General features: G+C 39.5%; 1 protein-coding gene across 7 annotated transcripts in view; it reads left to right on the forward strand.

The window, feature by feature from the left end:
- The first annotated feature begins 362 nt into the window (after window positions 1-362).
- Window positions 363-19,469, forward strand: part of epb41l3a (erythrocyte membrane protein band 4.1-like 3a) — a 53,372-nt gene continuing 34,265 nt past the window's right edge. For all 7 annotated transcript variants that reach the window (XM_061237646.1, XM_061237649.1, XM_061237647.1 and 4 more), the window contains exons 1-3: window positions 363-495; window positions 16,241-16,423; window positions 17,691-17,876. In XM_061237646.1, coding sequence (XP_061093630.1) covers window positions 16,250-16,423; window positions 17,691-17,876 — 360 coding nt within the window. In that variant the 5' untranslated portion in view covers window positions 363-495; window positions 16,241-16,249. The remainder of the gene's footprint in view (window positions 496-16,240; window positions 16,424-17,690; window positions 17,877-19,469) is intronic.

The following is a 19,469-nucleotide window of genomic DNA, read 5'->3' on the forward strand; positions in this document are numbered from 1 at the left end:
ATTTCAATTTGAGTTAAATGCAACAGGATAAGATCATGAACATGCATCTCATTCTCCTGGCATCAGCCAATTAAACCACTTCTATTCATTTGATAAATTTAAATGATGTTAGTTACTGAATACCATATACCCATATACTGTAGGCCTACTAAAATTCTTATCATAATACAAAGTTCAAAAAAATGAACACATTAATAATTTATTTCCACTGATTTTGTGTCCATATATACATTTTTTTTTGTTTTTTGTTTAAAGCGTCACTGTAGAAAGAAAAACAAATGATAAAATAAATAAATATATAAAACAGCTACGCTGGCTCAACAGTATTTCGTGAGAGGGTTCCGCTTGCTGTCCGTGGGTATCCCAGAATGCTGCGCTGCCCCGTTAGTTCAGCTTGGTCAGTGCGCTTGGCAAGAGGACAGGCTAGTGTGTCAGCAGCATCAGCGCTGGGGGAACTGCGTCTCACCAAACCAAGAGGAGGAGACAGGATACCTGGTAAACGAAACGAAATGTGCATGGCCAAAAATCAAATTTACATGATTTCATTGATAACCGTATTTCCTGTGAAATTAACCTTATTATCCTGGTGTTAGGAAAGGAAAACGAGGAAAGATTTCCATGTTTTTCGTCAATGTTTGCATTGGAAGAGAAATCTGTAGGCTACTTGGGTATCACAGTTAGCCATACTTTATTAATGAACATACGGCGATATGTCTGCAAGAATCCTAACTGCATTGCTTTTTGACTGTTAAAGCATAGCTATAGCTAACAATTTAGATTCGTCCTTGACACAAAACTAGCTTCCTTTTAATTTATATCATTGCATGGACAGAAGATGCTTGAGAGATTGTTAGTTCAGAGCACACATTGATTTAGCTTGCGCATCTAAACAGGAACATACGATTGCTAATTTATGTAAATAAAAATCGTGCATTTAATTTACAATGATGTGTAAAACGCGATGTAAGTAAAATTTCGATAGCTAGCTTATTTTTAAGAAATCGAGTAATTCCCTACTGTAAGCAGTTTGACAATATGAGATATGTGCAGTTATGGCCGTTCTTTGGCGGTGTATTCATAGCCCCATAAACCTTGGTGAGGCCATCTCTGCTTTCGGACAGCTTTTGACTTGCCGGAGCTATTATTGTATTTCAGTAGCTCTTGCATTGGCGTGTTGTTCTGCAATGCGGTGGGTGTGGTTTGGATGTACAGTAGGCTACAAGGGGGTGCTGCTGCCACCGAGAAGCCAGTCTGACTTGGCATTTTTTCTCATCACATCACGCGCATCAGAAAAACTGGCATGTTGTAATTCACATGTAGAAACTCCCTGCATACAAGAAAGCAAAGCGTCACTTATGCTACAGCGCTTGTTACAGTAACCTTTCACTATGTTAATATCCCCACGATGTCGGAAAGGTCACATTAACCTTATGTGTAGGCGTTAGTAATGATCTTGTAAAGAATCACAGTTACATTTCCCGAATCCTTGAAGGGTTACCACATTAATATGTTTTTGCTCAGTTTCATATTTTATTTTTCATAGCATGGTCATGGTAGACACAAGCCAGTTTGGATAGTGAATATACTGTCCTAGGTGACCCGATTGAGCCAAGATTCAGTTATTGTACATTGCCTGACTTAAAACTGTGTCTGAAAATCATTCAGTTGAATGGTGAAAAAGCCAAATTTCTTCCAGTTCCAGTTGGTCAATAAGGTAACATGTCTGGGACTGATCATGTACATGTCCCTTGACATGGACTCATGGGCATGATGTGCTCTAGGTTTTATATCTTTGCCATTTCTGCTGATAATGAAGACAATAATACTGTATACACCATATAAGTCAATTTATTTGCCGAGTGTTTCAGTTCCTATACAAGAGAGCTAATCCTGTCTCACCATTTGCCATGGACTTTGTTAAGACTAACTAACACTGTGGCTCACTAAAGCAGCAAACAACTAATCAGAGCTCCTTCAGTGGTTTAGAAGTTACAATCCAATCTTATTTGTGTAATAGGGCCTCTGTGGAGATAAATATTTGTCTGTAACTCAGACTTCATACTTAAAATTCCTAGTTCATTTTCTTTATTTAGGTGCTATGCCACAAGCAGTATGATCACATCCATATTTGTCATTATACATTCAATGACCACTTTATTAGGTATTTATTCTAAAATTCTTGATTGGTCTTCTCCTGGTCACTTCAAGATTTGACGTCTTTTATGTTCAGAGATGCTCTTTTGCATACCACTATTGTAAAGCATGGTTATTTTAGTTACTGTTGCCTTTCTGTTGGCTTGAACTAGTCTGGCTATTCTCCTCAGACCCCTGTCATTAACAAGGCACCACCCACACAACAGCTATTCACTGAATGTTTTTTGTTTTTTTCTTGTAAAACTAAAGACTGTTGTGCATGAAAATCAATTCTGTTTGGTCTGAACAACAACTGGACCTCCTGACCATGTCTGTATACTTTTATGCATTAATTTGTTGTCACATGATTGGCTGATTAGATATGTATGTGGCATGAGGCATTTTAATTATTGAAACCTATAGACATAAGTCTGCTCTTGTCCGATTTGTAGTTATGTCTGCACTGAAATGTAAACAACTGCAACCATGTGACGACATGCTGCCTAGATGCTTTGTGAACTTGCAAATACTGTATGGCAGCGCCCAGGAAATTCAGGACTGGATTGTATTGCTTGAATGTATTTATTCATAGTCTGATAAGTAAATTAAATAAGAATTATCTGAATACCAGATTTCCTTTAACAGTAAGATAATGATAATGTTGGGTGATCTGTCAAGGAACTAATTAACTGAACAAAATCTGGACAAGTGTTATTTTTTCTCAGTTACTGACTTGAAAACAGAAAGGTATTGTGAAAAAAACTTGAGCACACACAACTGTAACAAATATCTAAGTAATATCTCCAAGTGATTCAAGGATGCCACACAAGGACCATTGCAGTTTTTGGTTTCCCTTCTTATATAACAATTTTGAGCACTATTATGTGTGTGTCTTTAGTCTTCTTTAAATAAATCCATTCAGAATCAGGTTCATCTATTTCCCAAATTTTTACACATACACAAATTACATTTGTAAAGACAAGGTTCAAAGCCATTTCCCTTCATTCCAAAGAAAGCTGAAGATGGAAGAAGTCAGTGGCCAGGAAAGCTAAACTCTGCTGTGCCATTAAGTTTGACAAAGAGAAAGTTAGCTTTGTAAAATTGTCTTGTGCAAATAGTATTTCAGATTAGTGGGTCAGATTGCAGTTATACTTTCTGAAGCCTGGAGGCTAGGAGCCCAAATAGATACCCCAGCTAACAATTAATATTGTTTAGAAAGAACAGGAAACTGTTGCTACGACTCTTTTAATTGCAGGCAACAGTAATCCTTTTCAAACAGAAAGAAATCGGGAGAGGGGCTAATGCTACACTATTAGACCAACAGATTGCTATATTTTCCTATATTAAAAACAGCATGCTTAGTGAATAATTTACAGACAAATTGTTAAAATAGTTTGTTTTATGTCATGTCATCTTTAGTGAGTTGTTGCATGGCATTGCTTCCATTTAACACCAGATTCTAGGTGCATTAACTTGGGAGAGTAGTGCTTAGACCAAAACAGGCTCTCAACTACTTAATGAAAGACAAGTCACAATGACATATTTTTATCATGCCCATATCCACTGATTCATTTGTGATGGAGGAAAATAGTAAAAGGTATCCAGTAGGCAGTATGTGGTTTACATTGTTTTCTCCTGAGGGAGCAGATGTATCATTAGTTCACCTGAGCCTATTGCTGTTTTTTCGTAAGTGTCTCATGTGGTTGGATGCTGCTCTACTGTATCACGGGTGTCATCTCCATGTACGATGATTGGGGGAGGGTGGCTGGTCAGTTTATAGATGCTCATCTGCCACCAACAGGGTAATTGCCTCACACATCACTGGTACTGCGGCTGCTATCCACCTAACTGTCTGAGGTACTGTAATGAGAGGATGAAGGAGATAAAAAAAAAAGATGGCAGAATTGAGGTTGTGAGGCTAACCTGTTGGGATAGCAGGCTCCAGGAGGGTGCCTTCTGGACCTGTAAAACCCGATTACTTGCTGTGATTTTCGTCTTGCTTAGCTGGTTTAATTTCCTTTGCGAATAATATTGCAGTGTGCACTCTGAAGACGTACTTTGGATTAACAATTTCAATTTCAGTAGCAATTCCTGGAAAATGTTTTGCAATTTTCTGAGTGTATTTAAATCAGTTAGCTTGAACTGTGAGCAATACTTTATTCACAAAGAAATTGCCAAAGATTAAAACTATGAATTAATTAGAATGACTCAGCTACTGCTATATTGCTGTAAATGCACCGTTATAATAAAGCCATCAACTACACCCTCAGTGGAGAATAGTATACAGTACGGTAACACAGAAAAATATTTCCCATATGAACTTTAGCTGGTGTTATTTTATTCAGTATTGTAGGCTGTACTGTAGTGCTATATTGTACTGTAGGGAACTAGACAATAGTCCTTCCCATATTTTCATTTAGCATTTTTCAGCACTTTTAAGTAACCATAAGAACATTGCAACATAAGAATGTTTGATGAGGATAAAAGGCCATTAATCCTATCTAGGCTATACTAGCATGTACGAAGCCTGGAGAGGCACAAACAACCCAGCTGATTTGGATGCCACATTTCGATTTCAGAACCTGTGTAATGCATTGCCTTTCTTTCATCAGTTCCGCTATAGCCCGCTCATTATTTTAGATTATTTCCCTTTTTTTATAACTCACAATTTTCAGTCCAGTCCTCATGCTTTGGGTTTCATTGGTTACACTTATGGCGCAGAGACCCTGGGTAAATCATACTTGCTGTGAGAAGATGAAGGCAGGGAGATCATAATGTGTTTGACAACTGTCTGCCATTCAGCCTTGGACGAATGTCAGAGTGACTGGTTCTGGTGTAAAATGAATGGGGATACTGCAGTGCTCACACAGATGCCTTTCCTTCTGCACTTTGAAGGCCACCAGTTTCTTACATGTATAGGGCAGTTTGTATATACATGTATTTAATAATTATTCTTTTTTGGACTGTGAAATGGAACAATGGATATGAGGTTAAATTGCTGAATGTCACCTTTAATTTGAGGGTATTACATCCATATTGGGAGATTCCTGTAGGAATTGCTTCCATTTTTATACATTGTCCCCTCATTTTAGGGGACCAAAAGTAATTGGACAGTTGGCTTCTCAGAAGTTTTCGATTAGTCGGGAGTATTCAATCGCTTCCTTAGTAAAGCTATAAGGAAGCTTAGTATCCAGTCTTTATTCTTGGCTGACCATGTCTGTATACTTTTATGCATTAATTTGTTGTCACATGATTGGCTGATTAGATATGTATGTGGCATGAGGCATTTTAATTATTGAAACCTATAGACATAAGTCTGCTCTTGTCCGATTTGTAGTTATGTCTGCACTGAAATGTAAACAACTGCAACCATGTGACGACATGCTGCCTAGATGCTTTGTGAACTTGCAAATACTGTATGGCAGCGCCCAGGAAATTCAGGACTGGATTGTATTGCTTGAATGTATTTATTCATAGTCTGATAAGTAAATTAAATAAGAATTATCTGAATACCAGATTTCCTTTAACAGTAAGATAATGATAATGTTGGGTGATCTGTCAAGGAACTAATTAACTGAACAAAATCTGGACAAGTGTTATTTTTTCTCAGTTACTGACTTGAAAACAGAAAGGTATTGTGAAAAAAACTTGAGCACACACAACTGTAACAAATATCTAAGTAATATCTCCAAGTGATTCAAGGATGCCACACAAGGACCATTGCAGTTTTTGGTTTCCCTTCTTATATAACAATTTTGAGCACTATTATGTGTGTGTCTTTAGTCTTCTTTAAATAAATCCATTCAGAATCAGGTTCATCTATTTCCCAAATTTTTACACATACACAAATTACATTTGTAAAGACAAGGTTCAAAGCCATTTCCCTTCATTCCAAAGAAAGCTGAAGATGGAAGAAGTCAGTGGCCAGGAAAGCTAAACTCTGCTGTGCCATTAAGTTTGACAAAGAGAAAGTTAGCTTTGTAAAATTGTCTTGTGCAAATAGTATTTCAGATTAGTGGGTCAGATTGCAGTTATACTTTCTGAAGCCTGAAGGCTAGGAGCCCAAATAGATACCCCAGCTAACAATTAATATTGTTTAGAAAGAACAGGAAACTGTTGCTACGACTCTTTTAATTGCAGGCAACAGTAATCCTTTTCAAACAGAAAGAAATCGGGAGAGGGGCTAATGCTACACTATTAGACCAACAGATTGCTATATTTTCCTATATTAAAAACAGCATGCTTAGTGAATAATTTACAGACAAATTGTTAAAATAGTTTGTTTTATGTCATGTCATCTTTAGTGAGTTGTTGCATGGCATTGCTTCCATTTAACACCAGATTCTAGGTGCATTAACTTGGGAGAGTAGTGCTTAGACCAAAACAGGCTCTCAACTACTTAATGAAAGACAAGTCACAATGACATATTTTTATCATGCCCATATCCACTGATTCATTTGTGATGGAGGAAAATAGTAAAAGGTATCCTTTTGATTGCCTTTGGAGTCTGTTATTGGCGTATGAGGGCCAGAGTTGTGCCAATTAAAGTCAAGGTCAAGCCATTATGAGGCAGAGGATTAAGGAAAAAACTGTAAGAGATGTACGCAAAAAAAGGCTTACAGATACAAACTGTTTGAAAATCATCCAGAAGAAAGAGAGAAGAGGTTATCTCAGTAAATGACCTGGTAGGCCAAGGAAGACCTCAACAGTTGGTGGATGAAGAATTCTCGCCACAGTGAAGCAACACTGATCCAACTGATCGGTAACAGAAACAGAAGCAATGGGGCGACATTGGCTCAGGAGGTAAGAGCAGTAGTCTGGCTGTCGGAGGGTTGCCGGTTTGATCCTGCCCTGGGTGTCTGTCCCTGAGCAAGACATCTAACCCCCTTGCTCCCGACATGCTGGTTTGTGCCTTGCATTGCAGCCAATTGCCGTAGGTGTGTGCGTGCTACAGTATATTAATGCAGACGATTTACCATTTGGAGGTTTTGTAGGGAAATATACTATTTTTGGGTAATACTGTTGCCATACCCAAGGGCAAAGATTATGGTTGTTCTAACTGCCTCAAATATTGTTTGTTGCAGTACTTGGCTTGATGATTGGCTGTTTGTTTTTGAGCTACTGTAAGTGCAGCTGTCATCTTGGCTCTGAGGTCTATGCAGATACAATATTAATGCAGTTCTGTTCTGCACAGCTCAATAGGACTGCTGCCTGCTAGTACCAACAGACTGCAGCAAGATTGGGTATAAGTGGGCAAAACCCAGATTTGCCTACTGTTCTACGTGGATCTTATTTAGTTGCGTCTGACAGTCAAAAAAAGCATATTAATGTTCCGTGACACAGTAACATTTTATTTAAAACAATGGTCTTTCTTTATTGCACCCTCTGTTCCATGAGTATTTCCTCGATTGATTTCATATTACTTCAGCAAAATGCCCACCTTGTCCAGACTTTTCTATAACTTGTTGGAAAAAAGAAATATGCTCCTGCCAGTGAAACACAAAGACCCATACTGTATTGTAAACTTATATAATCAGACTTTAAGAACAGAAAGTATCTGATTTCAAATTTGTTTTACACAGTCTGTTAATTTAGCCATGATTTAGCCTGAAGGTCACCACACTAGAGAAGACAAGATTGGAAAGTTGCCTCTCATTTCCCAATGATGACAGATGTCAAGGACAATTTGCCTAAGTGATTAGGTATGATTTACGTAGTTATGTATTTGGAATAATTTGGTTTATGTGCATGGCATAGAAGAGAGAGAGATGGGACTTCCAAAGCAGAAGGGACTTGGCTAGTGTAATGTTTGGGGACCTGGGCTTGTCATTCAATGGTTGTGGTTTGGGACCATTGTGTACAAAACATCAATGATTATTATTATAGATTATATATTATTAAAACTGATACTTATTCTGTAATTGAACACATGTGGATTTGAAATAGTTGGACTGTATTAATGTTATTATTAATACTGTGAATTGTCTAGCCAATTTACATGCCAATATTTGCAACTCTTTTTTACCATTTTGCATCAGCACTTACTTAATATTCATTGACAGAATGAATATTTTTGTAAGGATAGTTAGACTGGAATTTTGAGATGCCTATTTGAAAATTCAAACTATACCTGAGTAAGATGATCTTGATATATTGGCTTTGAAATACCATTTCTGCTGCGGGAAGTGCCTGTTTTCCAAATCCTTGATTAAATTACATTTTGAAAGGAAATTCTCCATATAAAACTCAATTAAGTCCAGTCAACTTAATCTGTGTCCATGAAACCAGCCCAGAATTGGGAGATTTTTAGGCAGCATTGGTGTATGATGGTGATTACTTATATACAATGGACAATATGTTCAAATGTTTAGCTTTGCTGCTGGTGATGAAATTACCATTTATGTTCAGTAAAGTATGCAAACATACAGTATAGCAAATCAGGATCATGGAACAGTATCACTCTGTCACGGCAGTCACAATATTTTGCTCACTAAGACTAGCATGTTTTGCACAAATTATTGCACAGCATTAACAGATAGAATTGTGTCATATATTATTGAAATTCAAACACTGTCTGGAAATGTGCAGCATATGGTTATTTTGAAAGCAGCTTTATTGGAATTTGTGATAGCAGCATTTATAGAGAGAAAATAAATTCAGTGTCCACCATATGATTTCACAGTAGATGTGGATGTGTGAGATTTTTTTTCTAGGCATGATTGCACTCTTGGAATGGCTTCCATAACAAGCTGCTGAATAGTGTTCAGCTGCACACATTTTTTTGGCCCTTCAGGATATTAAAAATGAATATTTAAGCAAGAAGGCGACAAGCAGCCATTGCCTTCCTGTTCCTAGAACTATTTATTGACAGTGGGTCATGAATCTCCACTGACAGCATGGTTGGTTTTTCAGTTCAACATAGTCCATAATCTTACTCCCACATTCAGTAGGCCTACTTCATTGAATGTTGAGGAAATTGTTGAAAAATAAAATATTAAATAATTATATAAAATCTGTGCTATATAGCACTCTAATGGGTCTAATTTCTAGCCCTGATTAACAGCTGAAATTTTAGATCTTAGATTTTATTTTTCAACAATTTCCTCAACATTCTATCAGGTATTCTCTCATCGCCTTTCAGAGAGAGGAAAATGCTGAGCTGGTTAATTGTCAAGGTTGCACTAGATGAGAGGCCACACAGAACTGCGTCATGGATTTTAATTTTGAGTCATCATGGCGCTGTCTGTGTACATCTCTCAGTGGGTGTCATTTACTGTTTTTCCTCCTCAGCCGAAAGCCTGAGGGGTATGTCTAGTCTTTCCCAACCATATTTCCTCTCTGACTCACTGATGTCACTTGTGAGATTATTTGTCTGAATGCTTTATGCACAGTGCTTTATGGGTCCACACACAGTGTGTTGCCTGTTTGGTTTCTGTGGTGGTTTGGGTTCCCTTCATGCGTGGTAAACACAAATTTTATTTATGAATTCTCTGAATAATTCTATACAGTACTTTCCCAGCTTTTAAAAGGACATGGACAACAGACACGGGGCTATTTTCCATTACCGAAGGATTGTTCAAGCCTCTGCAATTCACTTATGAGTTGTTTTGTGGGAGGGCATCTGAGCAAATGCGCTGTTTACTTTGACTTTTTTAATAAGACACTCGGGGGAAAGAGTAATGGAAAAGGTGCTTACTGGAGCGAGTCCAAATCATATTGGGGTTATTTTCGGTACATGTACTCAGTTTTATAATTGTTTATTAAAAAATTATTAAAAAGGCCTGAAAAGCACTCGACCAGCGAAGAAGAAAATGTACTATTATCAATATATTACAAGTGGAGTGCTGTGGACACATGGCCTGTAAGAGTTGTGTTGAAACTAGGCATATAAATAATGAATAATTATTATTTATCTTAATAGTATTTGTATACTTGAGTAGGGACTAAACTTGAGAACATTTAATGTTAAGCAGTAGGCTAAACTTGAGGTCAATGTTATTGCAATGTTTCCCATACGGACATCTAATATACAGTTGCAATCCAAATTATTCAACCCCCATTGCACATTAGGTTTATTGGCAAAATATACAATTTCTCAGCTGTTTGCAATAAACAAATTACACAATAACTGTTTAAGTAGTTCAATGAAACATAATATTACAAAATATTACAAGGGTTTTTATCCACATTCAACACAAAATGCTACTTTTAATCACTACTGCAGTCTCAAAACTATTCACCCCCCTGTCTCAAAATTATTCTACCCCCTGTCTCAAGCGCACCTGATGCAACTAATTAGTTCAGGTGTGCTTGAGATAAAACACATAAATACCTGGACTGGCTAGGGGTTTGTTGAGAGTGACGTTTGATTGCATGTTAGAAATATGGCTAAGTCAAAAGAATTGTCCAAAAAGTTAGAAGAGATCATTGCCTTGAACAAACAAGGAAAAGGATACAAAAAGATAGCAAAAGCACTGAATGTTGCCAGAGATACAGTTGGAAGCATAGTTTGCTAGTTTAAAGTTAAAGGAACAGTGGCTACACTACCTGGACGTGGCAGAAATAGGAAGCTATCAGCGGCTGCCACCAGATTCCTGAGGAGGCAAGTGGTTAAAAACCCTAGAGTGTCTGCAAAACACCTGCAGCAAGACTTGGTGGCAGCAGGCACTGAGGTTTCAGTTTGCACAGTAAGGCGCATACTGAACACTGAAGGGCTCCATGCCCGGACTCCAAGACGTACACCACTACTGACCCAAAGGCACAAGAAAAGTCGGCTCCAATATGCTCAAAACCATCTAAATAAGCCACAGAAGTTTTGGAATTCTGTTCTGTGGAGCGATGAAACAAAACTGGAACTTTTCGGGCCTATGGATCAGCGGTATGTCTGGAGGAAGAAGAATGAAGCATATGCTGAAAAGAACACCCTGCCTACAGTGAAGCATGGTGGTGGCTCAGTGATGCTCTGGGGCTGCTTTGCTGCCACCTGTGGAGGGCACGATGGATTCAGTCAAGTACCAGGAAATCTTAGGGAAAAACCTCATGCCGTCTGTGATAAAGCTGAAGCTTGGGCGTCGTTGGACCTTCCAGCAGGACAATGATCCCAAGCATACCAAAGTCCACCAAGGCTTGGTTTCAGAAGAAGAAATGGAAGATTCTAGAGTGGCCGTCACAGTCGCCTGACTTGAACCCCATAGAAAATCTCTGGTGGGATTTGAAGAAGGTGGTTGCCAAACACACACCCAAGGATATTACTGAACTGGAGGCCATTGCCCATGAGGAATGGGCTAAGATTCCTCAGGAACGCTGTCAGAAGCTGTCTGGCTATGCATCGCGTTTGGAGCAGGTCATAACAGCAAAAGGGTGCTCTACTAAGTGCTGAAGATGCTTGTCATGAAGGGGTTGAATAATCTTGAGACCGCAGTAGTCATTAAAAGTAGCATTTTGTGTTGAATGTGGATAAAAACCCTTGTAATATTTTGTAATATTATGTTTCATTGAACTATTTAAACAGTTCTTGTGTAATTTGTTTATTACAAACAGATGAGAAATTGTATATTTTGCCAATAAACCTAATGTGCAATGGGGGTTGAATAATTTTGATTGCAACTGTACATTACATTACATTAATGGCATTTGGCAGACGCTCTTATCCAGAGCGACGTACAACAAAGTGCATACCCATAACCAGGGATAAGTGCGCTGAAAGACCCTAGAGGGAAGTACAATTTCAACTGCTACCTGCACAACAAAGCACCAGTGTTTTGAATTTGATGCGAGCCATGACAGGCAGCCAGTGGAGGGAAGTAAGCAGGGGGGTGACATGCGAGTATTTGGGAATGTTGAAGACCAGACGAGCTGCTGCATTTTGGATAAGTTGGAGGGGTCTGATGGCGGATGCTGGGAGGCCAGCCAAGAGGGAATTGCAGTAGTCCAGGCGGGACAGAACCATCGCTAGGGAAATGGAGAGATCCAGATGGGGAGAGGTAATGGCAGGGATGAATATCATTTCAGTCTTACCTGGGTTGAGCTTTAGATGGTGGTTGTCCATCCAGCTCTGGATGTCACTCAGGCAAGCAGAGATACGGGCTGAAACCTGTGTATCAGATGGTGGGAATGAGATGAAGAGTTGGGTATCATCTGCATAGTGGTAGGATAGACCATGTGCAGTGATAACAGGGCGAAGGGAACGAGTGTAAAGAGAAAAAAGAAGCGGGCCTAGAACTGAGCCCTTGGGAACTCCTTTGGCAAGGGGCAGAGGTGTCGATACCGTACCAGCCCAGGCAACCTGGAAGGAGCGACCAGAGAGGTATGACTCAATCCAGTCCAGGGCTGTGCCACAGATGCCCGTTGCTGACAGGGCGGACAGGAGGATGGAGTGATCCACAGTGTCGAAGGCAGCAGAGAGATCTAGAAGAATGAGGATAGAGGAGAGGCATTGTGCGGCATGGAGTGATTCACTGACGGAGCGGAGCACGGTATCTGTCGAGTGGCCAGATCTGAAGCCAGACTGATGGGGGTCTAGCAGGTTGTTGTTAGAAAAGAAAGAAGAAAGTTGACTAGAAGCGGCTCGTTCTATGGTTTTAGATAGAAAAGGAAGAAGAGATACTGGGCGGTAGTTCTGGATGATGGAAGGATCCAGAGTAGGCTTTTTTAGCAGCGGGGTGATGTGGGTCCTCTTGGAGGATGCTGGAAAACAGCCAGAAGACAGGGAGGAGTTAACAAGGGAGGTGACAAATGGGAGAATGTCAGGTGTGATAGGGTCAAGGGCTGTAAGGGGAGAGAAAGTGGAAAGGGAAGGGACGGGCCTAGAGGGGGGGAAGGGCACAGAGAGGGGGGCGGTGGTTGTAAAGGATCTGCGGATGTCTGTGACCTTCTCATCGAAAAAATCAGCAAAGTCATCTGCAGCGAAGGAGAACTGAGGTGGAGGAGGCGGTGCGCTGAGGAGAGAGGAGAAAATGGAGTGGAGTTCTGAATATATCTATCGTATGTCAGTCATTTTAAATATATAGGGACCTACTGTATATGGGACATGTATTAGATTTCCATCAGGGTTATTACTCTCATATTGTTATCACATGCAACTTTTGGCAATTAAAAATACTTGCTCTTAAAATGTATACTAAATACCTTCAACTGTAATATGGCATGATTATTTTGCTTCAGTTAGGCAAAGAAGCTAATGTAAACATTACTGGCAATAATTTAACTTTGCTGACATGGCGAAAAATCACATACTAGTTATTCATCTGCATTTTCCAAGTTTGACATTTCATGTGAGTATTCAGTTATTGGAATGTTTTTTACATTCTCTGTTGAAATGCATACCTGGAATGCCTGTGCATATATTGTCATAGGTGGACTAAACTCAGTGTGTATGCACACCAACTGTCTCCAGTAAATAGGTAGGCATCCCTTGCAGGTACTCTTGTCTGAAGTCCATGTGGCTGCTACTTACTGCCCAATGGTTGACAAGCCAGGCTCGCACAGACACGAGTTGGAGGAAGGCACTTATTGTGCAACTGAACAGGTGAACTGAGAGTGCCTAATTGACCAGCAGGTGTCGCTGGTGTGTGATGAGATTTCATCCCCACTGGCTGAAAGCTCTCCCTCCCTGGCTGATGCTAATGCATGCTATATGTCACCCTGCGGGGCTGCCAACCACAGTTGAAATATGGTTGAGAATTCATTACATTACATTAGATTACAGTTATTTAGCTGACACTTTTATCCGAAACAAGTTACATTTCATTAGACTAAGCATCCCCCCCGGAGCAATGTGGGGTTGAGGGCCCTGCTCAAGGGCCTAACAGCTGTGCAGGTGTTATCATGGCTATGCAAACCTTCCGGGTCCCAGTCATATACCTTATCCACTAGGCTACAGGCTGCCCCAGGTTCAATACCAAATTCCAATATCATTACCAAATGTTGCTCACAATACCTGGGTTCCACATTGTGTTCCTATTACTCAGGCAGGAGAACTGCATGTTGTAAAACTAGAATTGATACAGATGGACTGTGTCACCATGGCTTTATATGCTAGCATTGCCCTACTAGCAGGTATCTGTCATTTTCCATGGAGAAGATCTGATGTGTTGTTTTGCTCTGCTTTTGAGCCTGCAGTGTGGTGTGACCTACATTAGATACGATTAGATTAAACAGCTTCTATGGGGCTCTGTTCTGCATTGCTACTCCGTTTTTCGCACAATATGTCTCCCGTCAGCATCCTGTTCTGGTACAAAAGCAAAGATGACCTTCTCAAGATAGATTTGGAATATGTTTCGCATGATTTTTATACAGATATAAAAACTTAAGAACAGTGTGTAAATAGCAGGAATCTCAAATTGCAAAAAGTTAGAAAAGTATGAAGTATGATGAGAATAATGAAAAACCTAGGTGAATTCTGCATTTAAATAATATTTTTTCAAAGAAGCTATTATTGCATGTTCTAGAAGAGATATGTAAAATAAAAAATCTTGTCTTCATAGAAGAAGTTTAACTAGCAGAACAATTGGCGGTGTCTGGGATTTGCAGACACAAGTACCGGCCTTGGAAACATCCCAGACCCCCTGCACACCCCGCTCATGGGCCTGCTGTGTATTTTGGTCTTTTTTTCGTGCCTTGGCTGCTGTTCGGCTGCCACATGTAACGCTGGATCCGCACCATGGTGAGCTGGGGTGAGAGCATCCGCTCCGAGCTCACAGGCTCCAGTGTAAACACTGGGCTAAAAATAGAGGGGAGTGACTGAAAGGCCTTTGGCAGCAATGACAAGCTTCTCAGCGTAAACTCCAGATGTCCCAGGCTGCCACAGTGCACTAATGAAATGTGTCGAGATATCAGGGGCAAAGTTGAAACCTGAACCTCTGCCCTCAAATAAATACACAGATGGTCGTTGTGTTGCCATAGTTTCTTCACAGAAATAAAAATGGTGTTTAGTTCACCAACGTGTACGGTATTCTAAGCATTCCTTTCAGTGGGTTTTGTGTTGTAAATATTCCCGTCTGAGATTATTTTGCCTGCAGTCAGATAACCTGTAACTTTTTAGGTAGAACTGTCTCTATCGGTTTTGCCAGTGAACCATAACTGGAAGTGACAGTGCATTATTAAATCAGAATCAGTGCAGAAATAGATTTCATGTCACCCTTACTCATCCTTTCCCCAGTAACGACGATTACATTCAAAATTTAAACTGTTGGAACAATTTGGTGAGTTGTCCACCTAAAGAAATGACCTAATCTTAATGAAATCTTGGCGTCTAAATTTACTCCAGTAATATTGAGTAAATCACATGCTTCATGCTATACTATAGTAGCAATGCAGCCAATATCTTGGTAGTGTGTACTGTAGTATCATTTTTTTCCTTAACCTAAAATGTTCAATGACTAATTTACTATCAACAACAATGTTTTTTCTAGATGGCAGTCATTTGTCAATCTTTGTTTAAGACCAGACATTGACAGATGTTTGATTGGCAATTGGCAAATGCTGGGTGTGCCACTAGCCTCACCTCTATTCAGCTTGAAACAGGACATCAAACACTGTTCCAATAAAGATTCAATTATTCATCAACTGCTTCTTTTTAGCATTGCAATTGCCTACAATTTACAATGACAAATAACCTGTGATTGTGATTACTGTGTATTTGGCTTCATGTCTATCAGAAGGTTTCAGAATCAGACCAGAATAAATTCATTCATATTTTTCAAATTATTGTTCTAGCAACAATTGAGACCATCTTAATTGACACTGTACAGGTGTGTAAGCAAATGACAATAACATTATTTGTAAAACCAGAAATATTGGGTTAATTCAGGCTTGCACCCTGCTGAAAAAAACAGCTCAAGCTAGGTTTTGAAACAGCTGGTAGCTCCATACTCAACATAGTATATTCTACATTCATACATCAACATGACCAGACCAAGCTATGTTTTGAAACTGCTGGTAGCCGGTAGTTTCAAGTTGGTCATGGCTGGATTTTGCACCAAGGCAGGCCTCAGTAATGACAGCAATGAGGTCCAGTTAAATAGCCGTTTTTGACACGAGGATGTGAGAGTGGTTGGCAGTCATTATGAGCATCGATCCTAAAGCTTTGTTCGTCTGTTTGCTGTAGTAATCTGCCATGACGACAGAACCAGGTGAGGACTCAAAGGAGCGGGACCAGCAGGGCAGTGCATCGCAGCCTGCTCAGGCCCAGCCGCCCAACACGGCTCAGCCTGCTCACATCCCCCCGCTGGGCGACGAGGAGCAGTTTCCTGCTGCTGCCGCTCACAGCACGCCCACCAGAAAGGACCAGGTGAGAGACCTGCGTAGCACGTTATTCCTCTGGAGAAGTTTGGCTGCTCCTGTCAAGGCCTCTCTGCAGTAGATGTTAGGAGTTTTACTTGACACTTAATTCACTACAGGAACAGTAGCAAATGCAGGCATTGTACAAAGTGCAGGCATTGTACAAAGTCTGAGATTTCCCCGATTATGTTACCTGATGTGTGCTTCAGATAAATGTCTCAACCATTTCTCAGGAGAGGGGAGAAACATTGCAAAATCACTATCCGGTCAAAGTTGAGTTAATACCAGAGTCACATTCCTAAAGATCAAATCTACCATTCAGTAAATTCACAGTTCCAAGTGTTGCATAACAACAATCACAAGCTGCAATATAGTGTAATGTTATTCTTGTTTAATGACAGAAACTGTATTCTTCATCTACTGTGAAATGTGTCTTCCTTCTTCTGTGGTTGACACCTTAGTAAAGTGTGGATCAGTGTGGTATGGCATAGTTTTGTTCTGCTTCCTGGAACAGATATAAGCAGAGGGCTACTAAGTGGCTCATTTGGTTGAGGCTCCACAAAATATTTTTATAAATACCTGCATTATTTTAATAAACGGAAGGAGAAAATGAAATTGTCCCTTTTGTGTTTTGTGTTCTACACTACAAATCATTTCCTTTATCAATCCTTTCACAGCATGTGTCATGAAATCTTATGGCCTTTGAAATTTATGGATGAAAAATACTGTATAATGATATTAAAATTAATTATGGCTGCATAAAATTGTCTTGGCTGATTTCTTTCAGAAAATAATGTACATCACTGAAAGACATCAATTGTTCTAATGCTAGCAATTAAGAGAAGGGCTCAGTAATGTGATATGACAACATAAAAGTTAATTGCGAAAGCATTATTAATTCTTAATCTACTCCACTGTAAATTGCTCTCTATTGAGATAGAGAAAATAAATTAATTCTGAAACTTTTGTATGGCTATACAGGAAACTGTTGAAAGCAAATACGTTTGTGGCCAAAATTAAATCACATAGTTTCTGTATTTAGGTTTGATCTTGTGGAAGGAGTCTTATGTGATACTTGTATTTCTTCTAATTAAATGCCTTTGATTGAGCGGTTTACTGTATACAGTGAACTTCTTGATGATTTGTTTTGTGTGTGTGCTCATTAAAATATATAATTAGAAATTGCGTTCCTTTGGAAGTACAGCAGTGCTGAACTTTCGGTTTAGGATGTTCATTGCATCACAGCTGTGGTTTTCTCCTGGTTATGCCATTTCCAGAACGGCGAGAGAGGGGCAGAGGGCACTCCCCTGGGGAAGCACGATCAGTTTGAAGACGATAAAGCGTCTCCGAGGTCATCTACCAGCAAGCTCTCCAAGTCCCCCGGGAAGACCTCAAAGAATCCCAGGAACATGCAGTGCAAAATCACCCTCTTGGATGGGTCGGACTACATCTGCGTCGTGGAGGTGAGGAGGGTCTATGAACATGTTTGGTGTCCTTCACCAACAGTTGTGCATCTACCTCAGGTTGGTGCGGGCAGGGATGTCCGGTCCTTGAAAACCATAGGGGAACTCTTGAAGAAGAGATTCTCTTGACATTGCATTGCATTTTAACATAGGAAGTTACATTTGAGAAATTGGAGCATGGTTTTCAGAAGCGTGGTTAAGTTATATGAGCCATGACTATTGCTGAAATAATACCTGCTGAAACCATCCTGTTATTATGAACCTGAGCATTTTACAGCTCATTAATATTGGTTGCCATTTAGTGTTACTGTGTTGAGCTGTATTAACATGGAACATTGTATCCACTTCGCAATTCAGTGTGATTAAACTGGCAAATAAAAAGAACACTAAACATACTGCAATTCAGAAGTGGGTGTTTGCTCATGCCATTTTGAATCATCTGTCCCTATATACAAATGACCACACTTCGACAGTTATAAGTGTGAAGTGTGCAGTGTGAAGTGTGTGTCTTTAATAATTATTTTAACAATAATTTTGGGCTTTGCTCACGCACTTGGACTAGGTTATCCTCATTGAAGGCAGCTCTTAAAAAGAGCATTGGTGGGCAGCTTTCTCCTTCCATTTTGTTTCATTATTTTTTAGTATACATGCAGGACCATTTCTCTGCCGTTGATAACTCTCAGTGTCGCTGGTGTAAACACTTATTTTTGACAACTTATTTTGACAGCCTTGCACTTGAAGCAATTTCCAAGTTGCATAGAGCGGTGATTGGGCGTTTGACATTTAAGTGTGAAGTTCAGCAGTGGCTTGCTTGTTTTTTTCAGCAAAAAGGTGTCTGGACTGCCGAGGGAGTGGCACTATGTGAGCCATCAAAACACATACTACCGTTGTTTCTCTCTCTTTTTTTCTTCTACAGTATCTCACCTACTCCCAACATGGGAGCAAGAACACTACTCTGGTTCGGGAACATAAAAAGGACAATTACAATATAAAACATTATATTTTTATCATACAAATTAGCTAGCAGGGTGCAACTGAAACATTTTGTACATGCACTACATACAGAGGGAAAGTAGAATTTGTCGCAATGTTCTGATTTGTCCTTTCTTAGTATGGCTCAATGTTTAACTTGCCTCTCAGCACCTGAAAAGATGAATAATGGTAGCATTGTCACTTGGCATTGTAAAATGATATTCCATAATATACGTTCATGAATCACTGTGAGTAGATAAATATTATTATTAGATTAATTGTAGTTTGCACAGTTCTAATATGGACAGAAATTGGGAAGAATTATAGTAAAGATTGACATAATAAATATAGGCATGCCTGCTTTTCCACCAGAACTCAAGATGCTATTATTGTGTGGTGTAAATGAAAAAAGGAAAAAGACCGCAAAATTATTTCTCTGTATTTAACTGTTACAGTGTTAATTATCATGTGACATTAATATGAAAATGAAGCATTTGGTGCATTTTAGTATACTTTCAAAAAAGGAAATATCACATAAGTTTTCATGGAATCACAATTTAAAAAGTAATTTCCTACAGTTCAGGATAAAAGAAGATGCCTAAAATGATTTTTGCACTGAAA

Source organism: Conger conger, chromosome 4, assembly GCF_963514075.1.
Source record: "Conger conger chromosome 4, fConCon1.1, whole genome shotgun sequence".
Taxonomy (NCBI): domain Eukaryota; kingdom Metazoa; phylum Chordata; class Actinopteri; order Anguilliformes; family Congridae; genus Conger; species Conger conger.